Source organism: Vitis vinifera, chromosome 15 (assembly GCF_030704535.1).
Source record: "Vitis vinifera cultivar Pinot Noir 40024 chromosome 15, ASM3070453v1".
NCBI classification, from domain to species: Eukaryota; Viridiplantae; Streptophyta; class Magnoliopsida; order Vitales; family Vitaceae; genus Vitis; species Vitis vinifera.
The window spans coordinates 13,858,632-13,879,353 of record NC_081819.1 but is presented as its reverse complement, the minus strand read 5'-3'; the positions used below and the strand labels follow the sequence as shown (position 1 = coordinate 13,879,353).

At 28.8% G+C, this 20,722-nt stretch overlaps 1 protein-coding gene across 1 annotated transcript; it reads left to right on the top strand.

The window, feature by feature from the left end:
• Positions 1–15,064: 15,064 nt before the first annotated feature.
• On the top strand, positions 15,065–16,470 carry LOC100264994 (FCS-Like Zinc finger 3). Its single transcript, XM_002268143.3, has 2 exons — positions 15,065–15,539; positions 16,141–16,470. The coding sequence occupies exons 1-2, from the start codon at positions 15,394–15,396 to the stop codon at positions 16,298–16,300; spliced, it is 306 nt and encodes a 101-aa protein (XP_002268179.1). The 5' UTR covers positions 15,065–15,393; the 3' UTR covers positions 16,301–16,470.
• Positions 16,471–20,722: the final 4,252 nt, after the last annotated feature.

Genomic DNA, 20,722 nt, shown 5'->3' with positions numbered 1-20,722 from the left:
AAAGCATAAATTTTAGCATCAAGGCAGTGTTTGGATTGAACATATATAAACACTTTGTAGTCATGTTTGGGAACCTTTGATTATAGTGCTTATGGCTTTTAAAACAATTTAACATAGAAGTAAAGATAAGATGGTTCTTCCGGACAATATGTTTTACTTATGTGAGAAACTCTATAGACCTCAATGAAACTTTTAAATATCACCGTAATTTGCCCCTTTATTTTTAGAACAAATTTAGACTAACAAATCTAGCCTTAACTAAGTATTTTGTTCTTAATTTTGCATCTTTTCTATTGGCAATAACCTGATTTTCATCAAAGCCACGGATAATAGAGTTGAACTATGATAAGAAACCAAACTTGGAATATTCCACTTCACTTGCATGCTCACAAGGGTCTCAAATGTTCATAAATAGGTACTGTAACCTGGGACCAATATATATTTTCCACTTGGAGAAAGTAATAATCATTTTTTCATTATAATACCCAAGATTCATCTAAAACATTTTAGAACTTGAAGTGTGATTAAGGAAGAAGTTATGATTTTTGTGGTTAAATTTTTCTCGGTTAGATGCCTTTGAAATATAAATCTTTGGATTGTAAAAAGCTTCAAGTTTGTTCTATTATTAACTTAGTTGTGCTAAAATTTCACCAGGGGACATACTATATCGAATTCATGAGATATCCTAGTGTCTTTATTGAGAATATCTATTGTTACCTATCTAAACCACTAGTCACGCAATCCATAAGTAATGTACAATCACTCTAGGATCTCACCCAAAGGCCAAAGTAACTACTAACCTTAGCAATAGTAGAATATTTTCTCAAAGTTGAGGAATAAATGAATAATGACAAACCAAAGGAACAAACATCATTGGTTTCTCAGTTAGAATATTGACAACTATGTTATATATAATTAAAATAGTAAAATATTTTCTTTTTTTATTTTGTTTTGATTTAAAAATTAAAGATTTTAACTTAACAAAAATTAGATCCACGTTCAAGTTAAAACCATAAGAAAAAAGATAAAAGCACCATCACTTACTATGATTTTGATATAATAAATTTAAAATAAAAATAAAAATAATATAAATTAATATTTAAAATCATCAAGTATATTATTTGTGGGATAATATTTTCATTTTTGTCTATTATATATATTTATGTTTTTATGTAATTTGTTATTGAAAAACTGAAACTCTAATAGGGAACACCTAAAGGAGGGGTGATTTAAAAATTTTCAATAAAAATTTATATGTTATACCTAATTCTTTTACCCTGCGAGATGATAGAGACAATTTATTCTATCAATTATAGACAATTCAAACAAAATATCAAATATAAAAGATATAAACAATGAGACATAAGATTTTTACATGGAAAACCCCCACACTAACTATAGAAATAAAAAATCATGAGACCTAAGACCTACTAATCTAAATCTACTATATAAAATCAAGTTATATAGATTTACCTAATCGTTTTATCCTAAAGACTTACTCTCCAATACTTACAACTTGATTCACGTCTACAACGCAACAACCTTTAATTGCTCCAGTGGATTACTTTAGTCTCGCCAAAGGGATGAAAGTTTTCAAACCAAGATTTAAATATCAAATCCTTGAATGAGAGATTGAGAATAGTGTGACACTTTAGGCTCTCTCTAGGAGACTTTTTCTAAAGAATGTAAGGTCTCTCAATGATCTCAATGCGATTAATTTCTTACCCTCAAGGGCTTATAATGAGGTATTTATAGGCAACTAAGCCTAAGAGATTTGGTTTTGGAAGAGTTCCAAATTCGATTTGCATGAAAAAATCTCAACAAAACAAGTATGACTGCTTGAGCGAACTTACACCGCTTGAGTGATCCTTTTCTCTTTAAAAAAGTCAATAAAAATTATTTTAACTTGATAAAAAAGGTACTGAATCTTTTTATACCTCATAGGAGCCTAATATGCCACAAGCCAAATCTTTTTAGATGTACTTATGACTTCCTGGTTGGACTAACAATAACCACTGATCTTCAATGGAGAACATGTCACTATTTAAAAAAACTTTTATAACCAAACATAAAAAAAAAAAAAAAACAAACAAAATTGCCGACATATAAACAAAACTCTATGTCCTAATGGTTATATTAACTATTTATTATATATTATCATTTTAAGTTTAATATGTCCAAAAAAGAATTAAATCAATAAATATGGAGACATAAGAGAGTGAAAAAAAATTAAAATTAAAGAAGTTTTATGAGAGAATACATGAGCATATTAAAAGAAATGCCAAAGGAAAAAAAGAAAAATAATAATAAGAAATATAATAGTGGCAATGTATATGATGGTAAGAGAGGAAAAAAATGAAAACAGAAAATTTTAAAAAAGTAGGAACGTGACAATTGAGATGTGTGAGAGAAAAAAAAAAAGTGGTGGGTGCACTTATCCTCAACTTTTGAGGGTAATTTTGAAACAAATTCAAAAATACTATTAGAGTGCATAAATAAGTAATATTTTTTCTTACTTCACACTAAAATTGAAAGGGTAAAAACAATGTTCCAAAAAGTTCTTTTTTATTTTTATTTTTTGGTGATATATGATTGCATGATTTCCCCATTTTTTAAAATCAACTTACAAGATGATTATCTAAAAGAAATTGTGTTAAGCATTAAGTAGAATGATCAAGAAGATGATTAGTCATCTAGCTAAAAAAGTGTAATTGTCCTATCATACTAGGTAATAATCAGTCCAAAAAAAGAACAATCAATCGCTTTGTAACATGTATAATAGCTTTGTGTTAGCATAGGAATGGTCATACCTTCCACGTATACTTTCTTGTTTGTTTTGGCATTAGAGGTCTCATGATTACTTTTGCCACTAAGAGTCTCATAATATTTTGAAGATTTTACTATTATTCAATAGTGCTAGCCCTCGTGAATATTTATTCTCATATGTATTTCCATTGTCAATTAGATATACCAATATTTGTTACATATTCATTCCCATGAAAGCTTCTTTACAACAGAATGCGGAAAATCTAGAAGGTACACTCCACTTGCCATTCGAGCAAACTTGCCTTTGTTATATATTGTGTACTAAATTTATATATACTTAAACTCATTATATAAAAAGAATATTTTAAAAAGCAAATTAATTATAATTATTTTATAATTAAATGCAAAATTTTCTTTTAATTGATTACCAAAAATATAAAAATTATAAAATTTTCTTCATAATGTTTTTAATATCATTAATAATTAATTAAATATTAAAAAAATTATATATATATATATATATATATATATATATATATATATATATATATATATATATATATATATCATAATTTATTTTATATTGTTTAATATAATTGAATTAAATGGATCATAATTTTAATATTAATATATAATTTAAAATTAGACATATTATAATCAAATATCATAATATTAGATGTAATTTAAAAATAAATGTACACTTATAAAATTCATATTTTTATCGATGCATACGATATTATTATCAAATATGATAAATCATGTTATACATATATCAAAATTTTCAATAAAATAACTTTAAAATGTCTATTATACTTCTAATTATATTATTATGAGGTTTTCCTAACATTTTCATGAGTTTTTAACAATTTTAAGCCTACTGATATTTTTTTCCAAAATATCTGCCGATATATCTTCGATATATTCAATATATCCGTAAAATCGAAGTACTGATATATCCGCGATAACCGATATTTTCATCCTTGGTCTCAACTACATATGTAGCCGAAGAAGTTCTTTCCAAACATCTAAGCAACTACCTTCTACTCCCGACAAGAGCAGTAATAATTGAATTTGAAAATTAATTAATTTGGGTGCGTTGAGTAAGATGATAGTTTGTTTTAAAAGATCTAGTTAAACACATGGTAATATAATTCTCATATAGATAAAAACATGTGCACTATGATGATCAAACCATAGTTGATGACCCAACAAGCTTTGTTTTAATGTATCTAAATAGGTATAAATAATAAACATCATAACTAATAGCATATTTGTCATCATTAGCCCTCCTACCATGAGGACAACTACTTGTACTTTTGCCATTTTACTTGCCATGAGAGCTCTACCATGTTTTGTGGTTCCATATTACCATAGAATATATATATATGTATGTATATATAACTCTTTTTTCATTTTCTCTAAACTTCCAGACATATAACAACTCATAAATTTATATTTAAGGACTCGCCTAAAAACATATGTCTATGCTCTTATCATATTCTAATTAGGATCTTTGAGGGATATGTTTTGGGTCTTTCACTCTATGGTACTTTTTCCTTCTTCCTTTAGTAGTTCTCATCCTAGGACTATTGCCACTTATCAATTCAAAAGTGTATCACAAACCTATTTCTTTTTTAGGGGCTCTTAAACAAAAATCATACCCCCAATTATTTCATAAGAGTGCACCTATACCAGTATGCAAACATATTGTCACTTATTTTCCACTGTTCCCATGCTAGTGACCAATCAAACATTTATTTCCTACAATTGAGTAATCCATGCCATAAGATCACATGCCTTTACAATAAGGAGGATAATTACCCCTTAGCGTTCAAGCAAACCTTCCCACACAAGATTCAATTACACTCCATTACCTATTGGCTAAAAAAACTAGCTATTCATCAAACCATTACAACATATACAAATTTAAAGATAAATGACGTATATGCGATATGTTGTAATAATTCATAAACACATGACTTGGAAACATTAAGTAAATCTATTCCTCATCTTCACTGCCAATTTCACACAATTTGCACATATACTTTACAACAAAGAACATAGACATTAAAGAGGAATGACCCTCTTCACATCAACCACCTTAACTAGGATTAAACTAAGAATTATAAAATCCAACAATCTAAAATCAACTAATACTAATATTTAGAACTAGAAACACCCCACCCATAGTGAGGGGTACCAAATATTAGTTATTGGTAGATTAACAAGATTGTGTACACAACCTTGTAAGTACTTGATAAGGAAGATCAGTCTACAAACTTAGGAATTTTCTGCCTCTTATAAAGTGATATCAGATATATCAAGCTACTATTTGAATTCAAACTATTACAAGGTGTTCTTTATGCCTCATCTAGCTACCTTTGCAAAAGCTTATATAATTGAGTTAAAATAAGGACATTGGATAATTTCCAACCATAAATTGGTGGTAAAACATAACCACACTAGTAGCTGCTAGGTGTCCTTTACATATGATAGATAAGTTTCCTTGCTATATTCTATATATGACACTTGCCTGTGCATCAAAATCCTATGTGGTTAGATCACGACCAAGACAAGTAGACTATTCCTAGCCACACATTAATGGATGGAACATGGACCAACACTTGGTATAATTGCTAGCTTTTCAACAATGTAGGGCTTGAATCATTGATTTTTTTTGGAAAAAGAATTAATCAATTCTAGTTTTTACATTATGAACCTCACATTTAGTGTATTGAAGACAACTTATCATCTCTAGTAATGGGCAATGATGATTAAATGTCCCTTTACATATTTCTTGCTTCAATAGCTTATTAAGCTAGCTAGGACTTGAAGAAAATTTATCTTTTTTTAGAGGACAATTGATCATTTTGCCCTTAAGAAAAACAATTAAATATTCATTATTCTAGGAATTTAATCAATAACGATTGATCATTTTATGTCATTTTTTATAAAACAATTGATCATTTTTTAGCCGCAAATTCTTCATTTTCTTTCTCACTAAAATATCTTTCAAGATTGAATTGTAATTGGATTGGTAAAATTAAGCCTTCATTACCACCTAACTTCCTCATCAATTTAGTTTTATTAACTATAGATTATAGTTTGTCTATAAAATATTGTTAGTAATTATTATTCTTTCTAGACCTTAATCAAGCTAACTCAATGGTTTGTTTATGTTTAAACTAATTTATAATACTTAAAATTTCCAATATCCTACAAAGAATTATATAATGAAAAAGCAATTGTTCAACAAATTTATGTTGAAAATTAGGATTATTACCAAAACACCTTAAAAATATCTAAGAATGTCATTTTCATTAATATTCATTGATTTCAAGTAAGTGACAATATCAATAAACAAATTTTAATGGAGGATATTGCAAGCTAGTTCACAAAAAAATTTAATACAAGCAAACTAACATATATGATAGTCCAAAAATGTATGTTATCAATTGTTGGGTAATTAACAACAAAATCATGCTCACTATGATGTCAATTGTAGTTTTTTCCCATTCCATCAATAAAGATAATAAAGACTAGGTTTCTATGAGAAGCCTTGTGCTATTAATCATGCTTTATATCTTATGATTGCATTACTCTCATTATGTTTTCGTACAAATACCCATTTGTACCCAATAGGCTTTACATTTTCAAGCGTTTGGAATATAGGTCAAAAAACTTCTTGCTTTGTTAATAAGTTTAACTTTGCCTGCATAGCTTCTTTCCATTTGGGCCAATAATTTCTATGTCGACATTCTTCCACATTTCATGGTTCGAGATCTTCATCATTTCTTATAATATTAAAGGCCACTTGGAAAGAAAAAATATTGTTAATAACAATATTATTTTGACCCCATTTTTCTCCCATGTGCACATAACTTATTGAGATCTCACAATTTTCAGGTACTTGTGATTCTTTAAGGGTTACTTGTTTAGTTCGTACCACTTCAAGGGTTTCTTATTTAATATGTGCCTCTTTAGTGACTTTCTAGATTATTTATGTCTCTTCTAGGCCTATAGATCTATCAAGTTTAGACTGATCAATCATTTTGATGGTCTCTTCTAGAATGCCAAGTTTTCACTATGTTCTTCTCTTTCGGGGAGTTACATCATTTGAGCCAACAGATCTACTGTGCTTCAAACATATCTTAGATTCATTTGTTAACTGTCCTATAAGGGCATCAATCTATGTTGGAGTATTTGTAGCTGGGATATGTGACTTTGTCACTTTCTTTGTATCAATGAATGCATTTAGTAATTGGTTTGGAAGATTTTGCAACTGAAAGATCTTTTGAATTTCTAGTTCACATTGATTTGTATGAGAATCAAGATGGGACATAGTAGATGTGTTCCAAGTAATTTCTCGTCATTCTTCTAGTGGATTTTCTTCCCCTAATGATGGGAAAACACTCTCGTTAAAAAAACAATCCATAAAATGGGCTATAAAAACATTTCCTATCAAGGGTTCAATATATATTATGATAGATGGAGAATAAAAATCTACATAAATCTCAAGTCTTCATTGGAGAACTATTTTAATGCGTTGTGTAGGTGCAATTCGTACATATACTACACAACCAAAGATTTGTAAGTGATAGATATTTGGTTGTTTTCCAAGTACTAGTTGTGAAAGAGAGTATTCATGATAAGTTATAGGTTGAATACAAATTAAAGCTACAACATGCATAATAGTATGTCCTCAGGTAGAAGTGGGTAATTTGGTTTTCATAATTAATAGATGAGCTATTAATTGGAGACATTTGATAAAGGATTTTGCTAAACCATTTTAGCTATGGGTATGAGCAACAAGATGCTCAATATTTATCCCTACTGACATGCAATAGTCAATAAATGTTTGAGAAGTAAATTTGTCAGCATTATTAAGACGTATTGTTTTGATTGGATAATCTGGAAATTGTGCTCATAATTTAATCATTTGTGCAAGGAGCCCAACAAAGGCAACATTACATATAGAAAGAAGACAAACATGTGACTAGCTAGTAGAGACATCTATTAAGATCATAAAATACCATAATGGTTTATTAGAGCCACAAATTATGCTCTAATGGCACACATAGAAAGGGATTATGTAAATGTAAATGCTCAATTCACCCAACTTAACTTGAATTGTTGCTAAGACCTTAGACATGGGTCTAACATATATCTTGAGCTAAATCTCAGGTTTAAATGATGAAAAGAATACAAGTTGGAGAAGCCATTTTCAGTCATGGTAGAAGAGAGACTAGACATGCTTAGAATGAGCTTCAAGAGTGTGAAACATAAGAAAAATTTTGATAAATGAAAGTGGAGCAATTCATAGCAGGAAAGAAAGAAATGAAGGTAGTGGAAAGATTTGGAGAGCAAGCAAACACGAGAAAGAAGGTTGAAGGATATGGCTTGAAGTTCATACATTCTAATTAGAACTCAAATGCACTAGAATGATGTTAGAATGTTGCCAATACATTTATATTTCACATGACCGTGCAAAATGGATAATCCTCATGCAAAATCAACATCTTTTCATTAAAGACTCCCGTGACTCAAATTTTTACAACTTTTATTAAGAACCTTTGATTTGGAAAGAAAATTTTACATGCTCTCTAGGATCTTGCCATGTGTCAACTTAACATTTAGTTTATAAATGGGGCATTAGAGTTCTTTTTTAGGAGTGAGGGGAATTATTAGATGTTTTTGGATTTTCTTAGGGAGAAAAGACGACATTGTAGATTCTTGGTTTGTTTTCTTTATTTTAATCAATTGTTTCTAATTTCTTTTATTCAAGAATGGTTCTTTATTCTTCTTTCATGGATTATGTGAATGAAATCACCACCATGCTAGGCTAAAAAGCTATCTTGGGGTGTTAAACATGAAAACCTAGGGTTTAGAGCCAAAGGAAAACAATGGGTAAATTTTGAACAAAAAATGGAATGAATGAAAGGTTAAGGCATAATAGATGAAAATAAAAATATCATCTAATGTTAGTTTGAATTAGGGGATGGTACAATGACCCATTCCTTGATATTAGGGATTCTTGGTAATTCTTGATCCCTAGTTATCAAAGGTTTTGTTATTGTTATCTACCTTAAGACAAATCTACACAAAGTAGTAAAGACCTAACTCCTAGACCTAAACCCAATTTTCATACCCATTCATTTATTTTGTGTTTCAGCAATGGAATAAAATATTAAAAGTTAGGATATGAATACAACCCTGAGTTGTGGAACTCATGTTGATCTCGTTTGACCCAACATTTTGAATACCCTAAGACTAATTAAAATTGATACCCTTATTTTGCCTAAGGTCCTATACCCAAAGTTGGATTGTGGAACCCTTAATCTTCAATCATTTGAATTAGAAATCAATCATTCTTTTGCAATTTATTTAAGGTTTATTTATTAAATTCAATTTTGTTCAAATCAAAATTTTATTTTTTCTAATTCAAGAATTTAGCAAAAAACAATCTTTTAGACCTAGTTTGACAACTTCCATATGCCAGTCCTTGAGGATGATTCCCGGAGTACTACAAAAGTCCTAGTGACTTTTTCTCTAGTTTTTCTTGGCTAAAGTTGCTACATAATTAAGAGTACGTTTGGTACTGATTTTAGGAAGTATTTTTAGTTTTTTTTAATACTTGAAAATTTTAAATTTTTAAGCATTAGAAGGTTAGAAACACTTATTAAAATCATTGTCAAACGCACTCTTAGGCTTGGTATTTTGGACAACAAAGAATCATGGTTAATGGTCCACAAGGTGGATGAATAGGCCCACATATGTCCCCATGTGTTCTTTCTAAAAAGACTGGTGACTTGGATATGACTTTAGTAAAAGATGGTTTAACTATTAATTTACCTTATAAGTAGGCAATACATGAGTATTTATTAGGCAAAAAAATTATCTGGTTCTTTAATGGATGCCTATGTGACTGTTCTATTATTCAACACATCATTGAAGACCCTGGGTGATATAGCATGTCATTTCAAAGGATAAAAACTTTTAGGTCATTGAACTTTTGGTTCACGACAACATATGATTCAATAAGCTTTATAATTGTATGATGCAACCCAAATGAGAAAGCTGAGAGTTTTTCTACTTTAAGCCTTTGGCCAAACATAATAAAAGGAATGTAAAGATATTCTACATTACCTTCCTTCATAGTTTCAATATGATATCCATTTATGTGGATATCTTTAAAACTAAGCAAAGTTCTTATGGATTTACTTGAATATAAAGCATCATTAATTTATATGTAATCTAGTTCCATTTGGTAACATTATATTTGTTCTTTTAGAGCCTTCAACCAAGTTTATAGTATTATATATGGTACTTATATTAGTTTTTGTTAATGTAAATTTGAGGAAGTATCTTTTATCTCGAAGATTTGTGTGCATGGTCACATAGTCTACGAGACATACATGATCATCATTCATTTTGAGACCCAATAACGCATAAATTTTAGATATAACTAATATTTAGAGAAAAAAAAACAAAGGCATAATGTAAATAGCGATATGAATGCAATAACAATATGTAAATATAAGACACAATGATATATTAATTCATATAACAAGATATAAAGTAACGTTAATAGTCAATGTTCGAATTTTCATCATTTATTAAATGGTCAATTTTTTCACTAGGAGCTCTAAAGAAATTAATGTCATAGTACGTTAGGTCCAACCCATCACCATCATTAAAGTTCATTTCTATCTCTTTTCCTTTTATTTTCATTAATGTTTGGTAAAGGTCAGTCAAATGTTTGGATGTACGACAGGTAAGCACCCAATGCCATTTCATACCACATTTATAGCAATTACTCGCATGGTTTTTGGGAGGTTTATCCTATATACACTACCCATTTTCTTGTTTTGCGTTAGATTGCTCCACTTTTGGTGGTGCAATGCGGTATATATATTGTTTATGGGAGTTTGAGGAATTACTACCATGAGAACCATGGTATCTAGAACTCATTTCACAATCACAACCATGTCCTCATCCTCGTTTTCAAGGAATGGTTTAGATCCAATTGTACGAGATTGGTGATTTCTCATAAAAAAACTCATTATTTTGTTCATCCACAAGAAAAAATGATACTCATTCAGATTATTTTGTAAATTTACGCTCTTGATACTACTGCTATAAGAGCACATTTGAGGCATAAAATATAGTAAAAGTTTTTTCTAACATGTCTTTTTTTTTCTCCACACAACTTTAATTGAGAGCTGATTTTGAACAATGCAGAGTTATATTCACTAACAATTTTTTCATCATTTATCTAAAGAAATCAATGTCATAGTACGTTAGGTCCAACCCATCACCATCAGTAAAGTTTATCTCTATCTCTTTTCCTTTTAATTTCATTAATGTTTGGTAAAGGTCAGTTAAATGTTTGGGTGTACGACATGTAAACACCTAATGCCCTTTCATACCACATCTATAGTAATTACTCTCATGGTTTTTGGGAGGTTTATCCTGTATACACTACTCATTTTCTTGTTTTGCCTCAGATTGCTCCACTTCTGATGGTGCAATGTGACTTTTTTTTTTTTTTTTTGGGAATTTGAGGAATTACTACCATGATAACCTTGGTATCTAGAACTCCTTTCACAATCACAACCATGTCCTCATCCTCATCTTCAAGGAATGGTTTAGATCCAATTGTATGAGACTAGTGATTTCTCATCAAAAGCTCATTATTTTGTTTAGTAACAAGAAGACATGATATTCATTTAGAGTATTTTGTAAATTTACGCTCTTGATACTACTACTATAGGAGCACATTTGAGGCATGAAATATAGTAAAAGTTTTTTCTAACATGCCTTTTTTTTTTTCTCCACACAACTTTAATTGAGAGCTAATTTTGAACAATGCAAAGTTATATTCACTAACAATTTTAAAATCTTGCAACCTCAAGTACATCCACTCATATTAGCTTTTGGGAGAATCAAAATTTTTTTGTGGTCATAGCTTTCCTTCAAATCACTTCATAGACCTTTACTATAAGATACTTGTTTTTTAACCTTCATGGAGATGACGACGAATGAAAATAAGTATTTTTGCACAATCCTACAGGGATGCTTGATTTCCTTCTTTGATCGTAGTTGTAAGATTCATTGCATTAAGATGTATTTCAGTATCAAGGATCCAAAATAAATAATTCTTTCCCAAAATATCAAGTGCTATAAATTCAAGTTTTGTAATATTCAATATTATAAAAAAAAAAACCTCATATATATGACAAAATAATATTATTAGAATTAGTTACAATAAATTGATAACAGTAGCATGACTTTTGATTATAATTAAAACCAAATAATTTGCTTATAACTTTTGACAATATATAACATAATCTAAATGAACAAATTAATAGTAATGTAAATATGTAAAATTTATTTTATACAAAAATAACCTTAGGATTGAGATTAAAGAATTACTTTTAAAGTAATCCATACTGATAACAAGAATAAATGTAATACAAACAAAAGTAGAGAATATATATATTACTTTAATAATATATAATGGGGGGAAAGAATCAAAGAAGAGAATTGAGAGAGTTGGAAGAATGAAAGAAAAAGAATTTCTTTTTACTAAAGATGATTTTTTTACGAGGGATGAAAAACCTTTTTATAGACTTTCAAAATTATCTCCCATTACTCATCTTTAAGATAAGTAAATGAAGTTAATAAATGAACTTCAATGATAACTCAAATGTAACTTAATATTGTCATTTACCACCTGAGTTAAAATTTTCAAGAAAAACATTGAACTAAAAATGATTCTCTAAGTGCAATTCCATGATACCCTTTATAAAGTCTTCAATTTCCAAAGCCTCAATCATCATATTTTTCAAATCAATTAAATCAAAATTTATTCTAATATATTTTATTAGTCAGAAAATAAAACTACAGGATTCTTCCTAAACTAAAAAAATCAATTATTTTAATACTCAACTTCAATTATTTTAATATTTTTTAATTTCAACTTTCTCACCTACTCGTATTTAACTAGAATCTTGCTCATGATCCAACGTGGGATTCGTGGCAAGTGGCAGCCCCAAATAATGGAGTCGCTTTCGCAGGCATCCCACGAGGCGCCATCTTCACCGTCCATCTCATCTCACTCCGTCCTCCACGCGATTCCCCGGCGAAGACCGCGTCCACTTATATTCCCATTTCTTTATCGTCATCCGCCACGTACTTGACAGCACCTCGCCCCCTTATTTAATCAAACATTTACCTGGGGCTGCGCTGGTGGCCCTGACATCCCGCACGTGTCTCGGGCAGCCAGGAAAAAGCAGCTGCCCAGTGGTTTACGGGTAGAGGGGACAGCGACCTTGGGAGTAGAGCCATCGTAGGCCCCGCTGTTGGTGGTTGTTTATGAATTGTCGGGCCCACGCCGACTAGGATTGGAGTCGACGGACGCAGAAGACGACGAAGGTGTGGGGCCCAGGGGCTATCTGGACAAATTATGAGTTTTTGTGCTATGAGATTTCAATTATGAAAAAAGTTCGAATTGATTTGTTTTTTTGTCCAGATACCCCCCTTCAATTATGAGTTATGACGTGGCACTGGAATTTTCTCCTTTCTTTTTTTTTTTTTTGGTCCTTTTTATCATGACAATAATTGGGTATAAAAACATATTAATAAAAGGTCTGAAAAAAAATAAACATAAAAATAAGGGTGGAATGAAAAATATTTTTCTGAAATATTTAAAATTAATATTTATTTATATTTTTTAACTTTTTGTGAGTAAAATAAAATATAATTCCCAATAAGTACCAACTGAAAGAAAAAAAGTTATAGGGAAATAATTTTAAAAATTCCCAATAAGTACTTTATGGTTGAGAAGTCAAAAGCATGATAATGGATTGATTGATCAGTCTTGTAGTAAAGTAGAGAAAATAATTCAGAATTTCAATTATTCTAAAGAAATAATCATTACCATTTATGAAATTTTTTTCCTTAGCAATGTTGAAAAGTTTTGAATCAATCCATGAATAAGTCTGAAAATGAATGAATTGATTTATCATTTATGAAATTTATGTTCCATCCCACAATTAATTCATGCCCTATTCTTGAAAATGGTTATCATTTTCGTAAGTAATAATAATAATTATTTTTAAATATATTTAATAAATATTCAAGAAAAAAAGTTTTTAATTAAAAAAAAAGATTAATTAAGTAGAAAAATCAAATAGCGGGTGGGTTCCAAAAACATTTTTATTTTCAAGGTGATGTCACAAGCCTTAAATCTATGACATCAAACTTAAATCCCTATTCATTGAACCTATTGAAAATATGTCATTTGCCTAATTGTTAGGCCAATTTGAAAAACAAGTATATTTGAAGTAGGAGACAAGCCTTTACTATACTATTATATTTTATATATTTTAAAAGTGATTTAATTAAATAACAATCTATTTTTATGTATTATATTTTTTTTTTTATAAAATAGAACTGCATCTAAAAAAGTCTTTCTATAAAAAAAAAATTTAAAAATTGGGGTCTGGTTGGTCATTTTTTTAAAATTTGTTTTTAAAAATTATTTTTAAGTTAAATAATAAAAAATAGTTTTTAAAAATAAATTTTAAAAAACATAGTCAAAATAGGACCGTGTTTTCTTTTTGTTTTTTAAAATCGATGAAAACAACTCTTACTTATTTTTTAAAAATTGTTTTCTATCTCATTTTATTTAACAAAATTGTTTTCAACAAAACAATAACAAAATAGTGTTAAAAATTTATGAAAATAATTTTTTATTTAAATAAAATTGTTTTTAAATCACACAAAACACTCTTACTTTTTCATATTTGAAAACATATTTAATTTTTATAGAAAATAGTTTTTAAAAACTTTGTTGTCCACATAATTATTTTTGAAAAGCATATTTTAATCGTTTTTATTTGTTTTATATAAGTCGTTTTAAAGTGTAAAAAAAAGTTAATTTTGAAAATTATTTATAAATATGAAAAAGGGTTTGAATATATTTCAAATTCTCAAATAATTTTTTTTAAAAAAATATATAAAATTATTTTTAAAAACTATTTTCAAAAAGTTCCCAACGAGCCGATTTTATTTTATTTGTACATAATATAAGAAGACAATATTATAAATATAAAAAATAGTGAAATAAATATTATCTTTAAAATGTGAAGATCAAAGAAATATTTCCATTATCAATTTTTTGTGATCAGAAAAAAGTTTTGAACATTGGATAATTGAGAAAATGGAGGAGATAAATAAAATATTGCCAAAATTATTGAAATAAAATTGAACATAAAAACAAAAAATTTAAATGCATGTATGCCACTCGAGCCAATGGATTCAGTCCCATGGATTTGGGAAAACCACCATCTACAGCTGACATCTCGCAGGAACTCTCTAGTAATCCCATGGACCACAATCTAAAAGGATCACATCCCACCATCAGAGCCTGCAACCAATCAGAAATACTGGTGGGTGTGCAGGCTACCTGTTCTCTATGGTCCTTTGCGCACCTGATTTTCAATTCTGCATCTATATAATTTCTGCTCCTCTCTCATTTCTCCTCCCCCTGGCAGTCCTTTCAATCTGCATATAGCCTCCTGCGCATCTCAACAGCCATCAGCTTCTCCATCTTCATTCACTATGGCAGCTTCTTCTTCTTCTTCTCCCAGATCAGGCTTGCTTTATTACGCCGGGTGTGAGGAGTACCCCCACCAGCCCCATTTCTTAGAAGCTTGTTTTCTATGCCAGAAACCACTTGGAAACAACGCAGACATCTTCATGTACAGGTGATTAGCTTTATGTATCAATTTGAAGAATTCTCTCTTTTATTTTATTTGCAAGGTTTATGATACCCAGATGTAGATTTGCCAATTAGCACTTTGTTATTTTTGGGTCGTTTGCAGTGGATTTTCAGTCAAAGAAAACCCTAGAAAAATTGTTCTAATAACATAGACATCTTCATGAGAGATTTAAGTTGGTGGATTACTTGTAATGATTGATGTTTTTGATTCATTTTTTGTGTTCCATTTGTTTCAGATGATGTAATAAGCATTTCTGTTTGGCTGTTAGGACCATCTGAGAAAACATGTCAAAAGTTGAATCTTATTTTAGTCTGCCTTTGTTTCCCGAGAAAAACAGCTCCAACCCAACTGAATGTCTTCAGAAAACAATTTTGAAGTAGGTGATGCGAAGTTTTGTCTTTTGGGAACAAAAAACTATCAGACTTGCATATTTTTCTTTCAAAATTTCTCAGCAACCAAACATAAGATCTGAATAGGCCCAAAAAAAAAAATCTAATTCCAGGATTTAATTCCAGATGAAGATTATTAATTATTATTTCACATGAATAGAAAAATCTAAATTTTGTTTTTTGATTTTATTTTGCAGAGGGAACACTCCATTTTGTAGCAAAGAGTGCAGACAAGAGCAGATGGAGTTTGATGAAGCCAAAGAGAAGAGCTGGAATATGAGGTCTCTTAGAAAATCAGACTCCAACAAGTCTTCCAGCAACAAAGCTGTACGGTCAGGCACAGTTGCAGTGGCTTAATCACGTACATATTCTCAGAACCATACTTCAATTTTCATGTAGAGAGATGTTAATGGTGAAGAGAGAGATGAATTTGAATGAGGGGTGTAGTCTGAGTGTCTCATCTGTAACGCAAGCGAGCGAGCTATGGTGGGCATCAGATGAGAGAGGAGATAAGAGAGAAGAGAGAAGAGAGAAAGAGCCATCTGAAATTTTTTAATTTTTCTTTTTTCTTCTACTTAGGCTTCCTATTATGGGGTGTTTATGTTTGTAATTTTGGTTATGTGTCATCTCTCTTAATGAATAATAATGCTCTCATAACTTGAATAGCAAAAAAAAAAAAAAAAATGTAATAATTCAGCCCTCCTTTAATATTTTCCTTCACTACAATATTTTCTCTAATTTAAGAAGAGTGCACTAAATCTATTTTATGAGAGTAGTGTTCCTCTCGGTTAATAAAAGTAACAAAATTAAGAGTATAATTATTTAATAGGTTAATTCCATTCACTTCCTCTAAGGTTTCGGCTAAATACATATAAGCTCCATAGGTCTGAAATTTCATCAAATATATCTCTTATCCTTCTCATTTTTTTTTTCACTTACCTTCCCTCCCGTTCAAAATAAAGGAGGTGCATGATGAAATTTCAAACTTACGGGAGCTATATGTATTTAGCCAAAACCTCAAGGGAGATGAATGAAACTAACCTTTATTTTATTATTAACTTAAAACTCGAGTTGAAATCCCATGCTATAAAAACTTAATGAAATCTTTTATGAGAAACACCATGACACTCACCATCACCATTGTTTAGAGGAAAAACAAATAGAAAGGAAAATCTTACAGAACACAATTGATCAATGAAAATTTTGAAAACATAAACCATGGGATAATTGTGACTTGAACATGGCTTGGATGCATAGAGGATCGATATAACAAAAGCATAAACCAAGGGATCATTGTGACTTGATAAGTTACTCATGGTTGTTTGTAAATTTAGGCAATTCAATAGAAGTTATAACATATAATCTTGCTTTTCAGTATAATGACTTATCTTGATATCAGGATTGAATTCTAAATTAGATGTAATAGTGTATGTGTTGTATACATTGAACAATCTATATATCATTAACAAAAAAGTGGGTTTAAATACACTAATTTGAGCAAATATAAAAATAAAATGAAGTTCAACTTTTATAAATTAGTTTTATTTTCATTCATTTAAAAATATTTTAAAATACATACACTTTTTATAATTCAAATAATTATTTCCTGAAATACTCTTTTACTTGATAGTATCAAATAAAATTATCAAAAAATTAATTTATCTTTTAATTTGATAAAAGTATCTTACAAGTAATATTATAAATTTTTTATTATATAATATGAAATATAAATCATTTTGGAAAAATTCTCTAGAATTCTCGAGTGATAAACAAAATCTTTCTAATTATTTAATTAATAATGATTTTATATCATGTATTATATAAATCCATTCTATCTTCTCATTTAATAAATAAATAAATAAAACTAAATAAAAATTTTGTTAGTTGACATCAACAATAAAATAAGAAATTTTTAAAATTAAAAATACAATTAAAACTAAAATACTTAAAATTTAAATGCAATTAAAACCAAGAAAATTTAAAATTAAATACAATTAAAACCAAAAAACTTAAAAATTAAAAAAAAATATTGACTCCTATTTCTAACTCTTTCTCAAATCTATTTTTTCTACTAGTGTGATTTACCAAAGTGAAAGTTAATATTTTATTTTTATATTTTAGCTTTAAAGTTTTTGTTTTAATTGTATTTTTAATTTTTTAATTTTCTTATTTTATTGATCTTAAATCAATTCTCATGATATAAAAAAAAAATATATTGTCAATTGGTATTATTAAACTAATAAGTAAAAGGTCATTTTAGGAATTAATTATTTGACTTATGAAAAGGTACATACATTTTAAAATATTTTTAAATGGATAAAGATAAAACTAATTTATAAAAGTTAAGATTCCTTTTTCTATATATATTTTTTCAAATTAGTGAATCAAAACCCACTTTTCCCTATCATTAGAGGGGAGTATATCCTAATGCCTTCATAAGGGTACATTGAAGATGTCCACTAGGCACACCTTTTTTTTTTTTTTTTTTCTAATAAGTAAATTTTGCCCCTAATGTAACTTGAACTTCGAACCTCCCACAAACTCTCCCTATTGCTTTACCACTTAAGTCAGGCCTTAAGGGTAAGATTTAATTGGAATAACCCATAGAAATAAACAAATTATGAAACCACATTAAAACTTATATCTTGTTGTGATTACTTTGTCCTTTATTTTCTTGTTTGTTATTTTCTTCCTTTTACTTATCAATCATATTAATAAAAAATAATTGTTCCAAACATCAAATGTTTACCTACATCATACAAATCATTAAAATTTTCCTAATAAAAATCTGCCCAATATTCAAATTCCAATTTACTTTTGTTGGTTGGATTTTCTTAACTTTTTTCTTTTCATTCACCCTTATTGGTTGTCTTATAGGTTCCTAATTTCTAACCATACAATTATAAAAGTATTTGAAGTGATTGTCTAGGCATCAACTCCTTAGAAAACCTACCTAGTTCTTCAATAGGTTATCCATTTCTTACTTTGCCTAATTGCATAAGCTACAAGGCAACAACCCCAAATAACATTTTAAGGTGGAATTTTATTTCAAATTACCGGATTAATGATTAATGTTATCCACATAATTACATAGATAATAATTGATTTGATATATAGTAACAGTAGTATATATAACACATAATAAAAACTATAATTTACATAATTTAGTAAATTAAAATCAAGGAGTACCCTCATGCATATCCATCCTTCTTATATATACTAATTATTAAAATTAATATGCAAACATCCATGGTACTTGTATGAACTAACTAGTAAAATATGTTAACCTTTAATCCATAGTAAAGTCTTTGATTATGAAGTTCATTTTTTATAGTAAATAGTCATGAAATTCCATGAACCGTTGTTATATTGTATAGTTCATTTTTTAAAAACAATCATCATATATTATATTGTTGATATCAAATTTTTTTTAAAAATAAATTGTTACCACTATGTGAACCACTCTTAACAAGTGAAATTCCATGAAGATGAAAAGAGAATACTTTTAAGAAAAAGAGTATGCTACCTTTACAATTATGACAAATAAATTATAAGTGAGATAAAAAACTAAATAAAATAAGAAAATAGAAACCTACCTTATACCATGAAGGTTGATATGATAGCACTAAATGTGGAGAACAATAATGGCAGATGATCTAAAAAAAATGAGTTATATGTCAAGGAATGAGGGTTGCTTGTGGTGAATAATGGTGGTAGCTTACAATGATCTAATGTCTTTAAGTTAGCCAAGCTTGGTGAACAATTGCAAAGGTTTTCTAGGAAGAAAAGAGAAACCAAATTAATTTTTATTTCTCTAAAATAAAAGAATATGATCAGGAAAAAAAATCATCTAGACATGAAATTGAAAACAAGGAAGATCCATGTTCTCCCATAAGATGTAATAACTTGTGGAAGATTCTTGAGTTTTTAAGTGTCTATTCGATTTTGTGTTTCTTTTACTACCTAATCAATTATGAAAATGTTTGTTTTGTATCCTAAAATTTATTGTCTATTCAATTTTTTTTAGTACCTATAGATGAAAGTCCTTTTGAGTAGTTTATTACCTTCTTCCTTTGTTAGATAGTGCTAATGTATAATCATTTTGCTAGGAGGATTTTTGTGGCAATCTTCTTATCATTCAACTCATTTTGTTTAGATCTAGATGAACTTGAAAATCTTCTTAGAGTAGCCCCAAAACAAAACCAAACTCAAGTAACCCAATAGAAAGAGGAATTGCAACTCAGGATCTAAAAAAAGAGATTGAAAACATGTCACTTCAACCAAAACTTAAAAAATCTCATAAGCCAATACTAAGAAGGAAAATATAAAAATAAAATAAAATAAAATAAAAATTTATAAAAATGCCTATAAAATAATTGAATTATGTATTTCATTATGAATTTGGATCTTCAAAATTTTGGAAATATAATTTGGTTTTGTAATTTTTTTTAAGGTAATAAAAACCTTAGCTTAGGCTCTTTGCTTATCCAACATTGAAACTTTGGTTTTTTTCCCCCTATTTTTTTCAATGACTGTGTTGTTAGTAATTATTTACTTCAAATTTAAGTTCATACATTCACCAATCTTAGCTACACTTTCTTCAGAAAGATGAGGAAGTGTTGCTAAGAGGAAAATAATGTATAGCTTTTATTTCAACTATGGTTCAAATAAAAATTTTACAACCCAATAAGTAAAATCAATAATTGTATCCTCTATGTTGAAGCCATGCATTTTAGAACTTCCTCCTTAGTGCAACTCGAGCTCTTAGATAGTAGATCT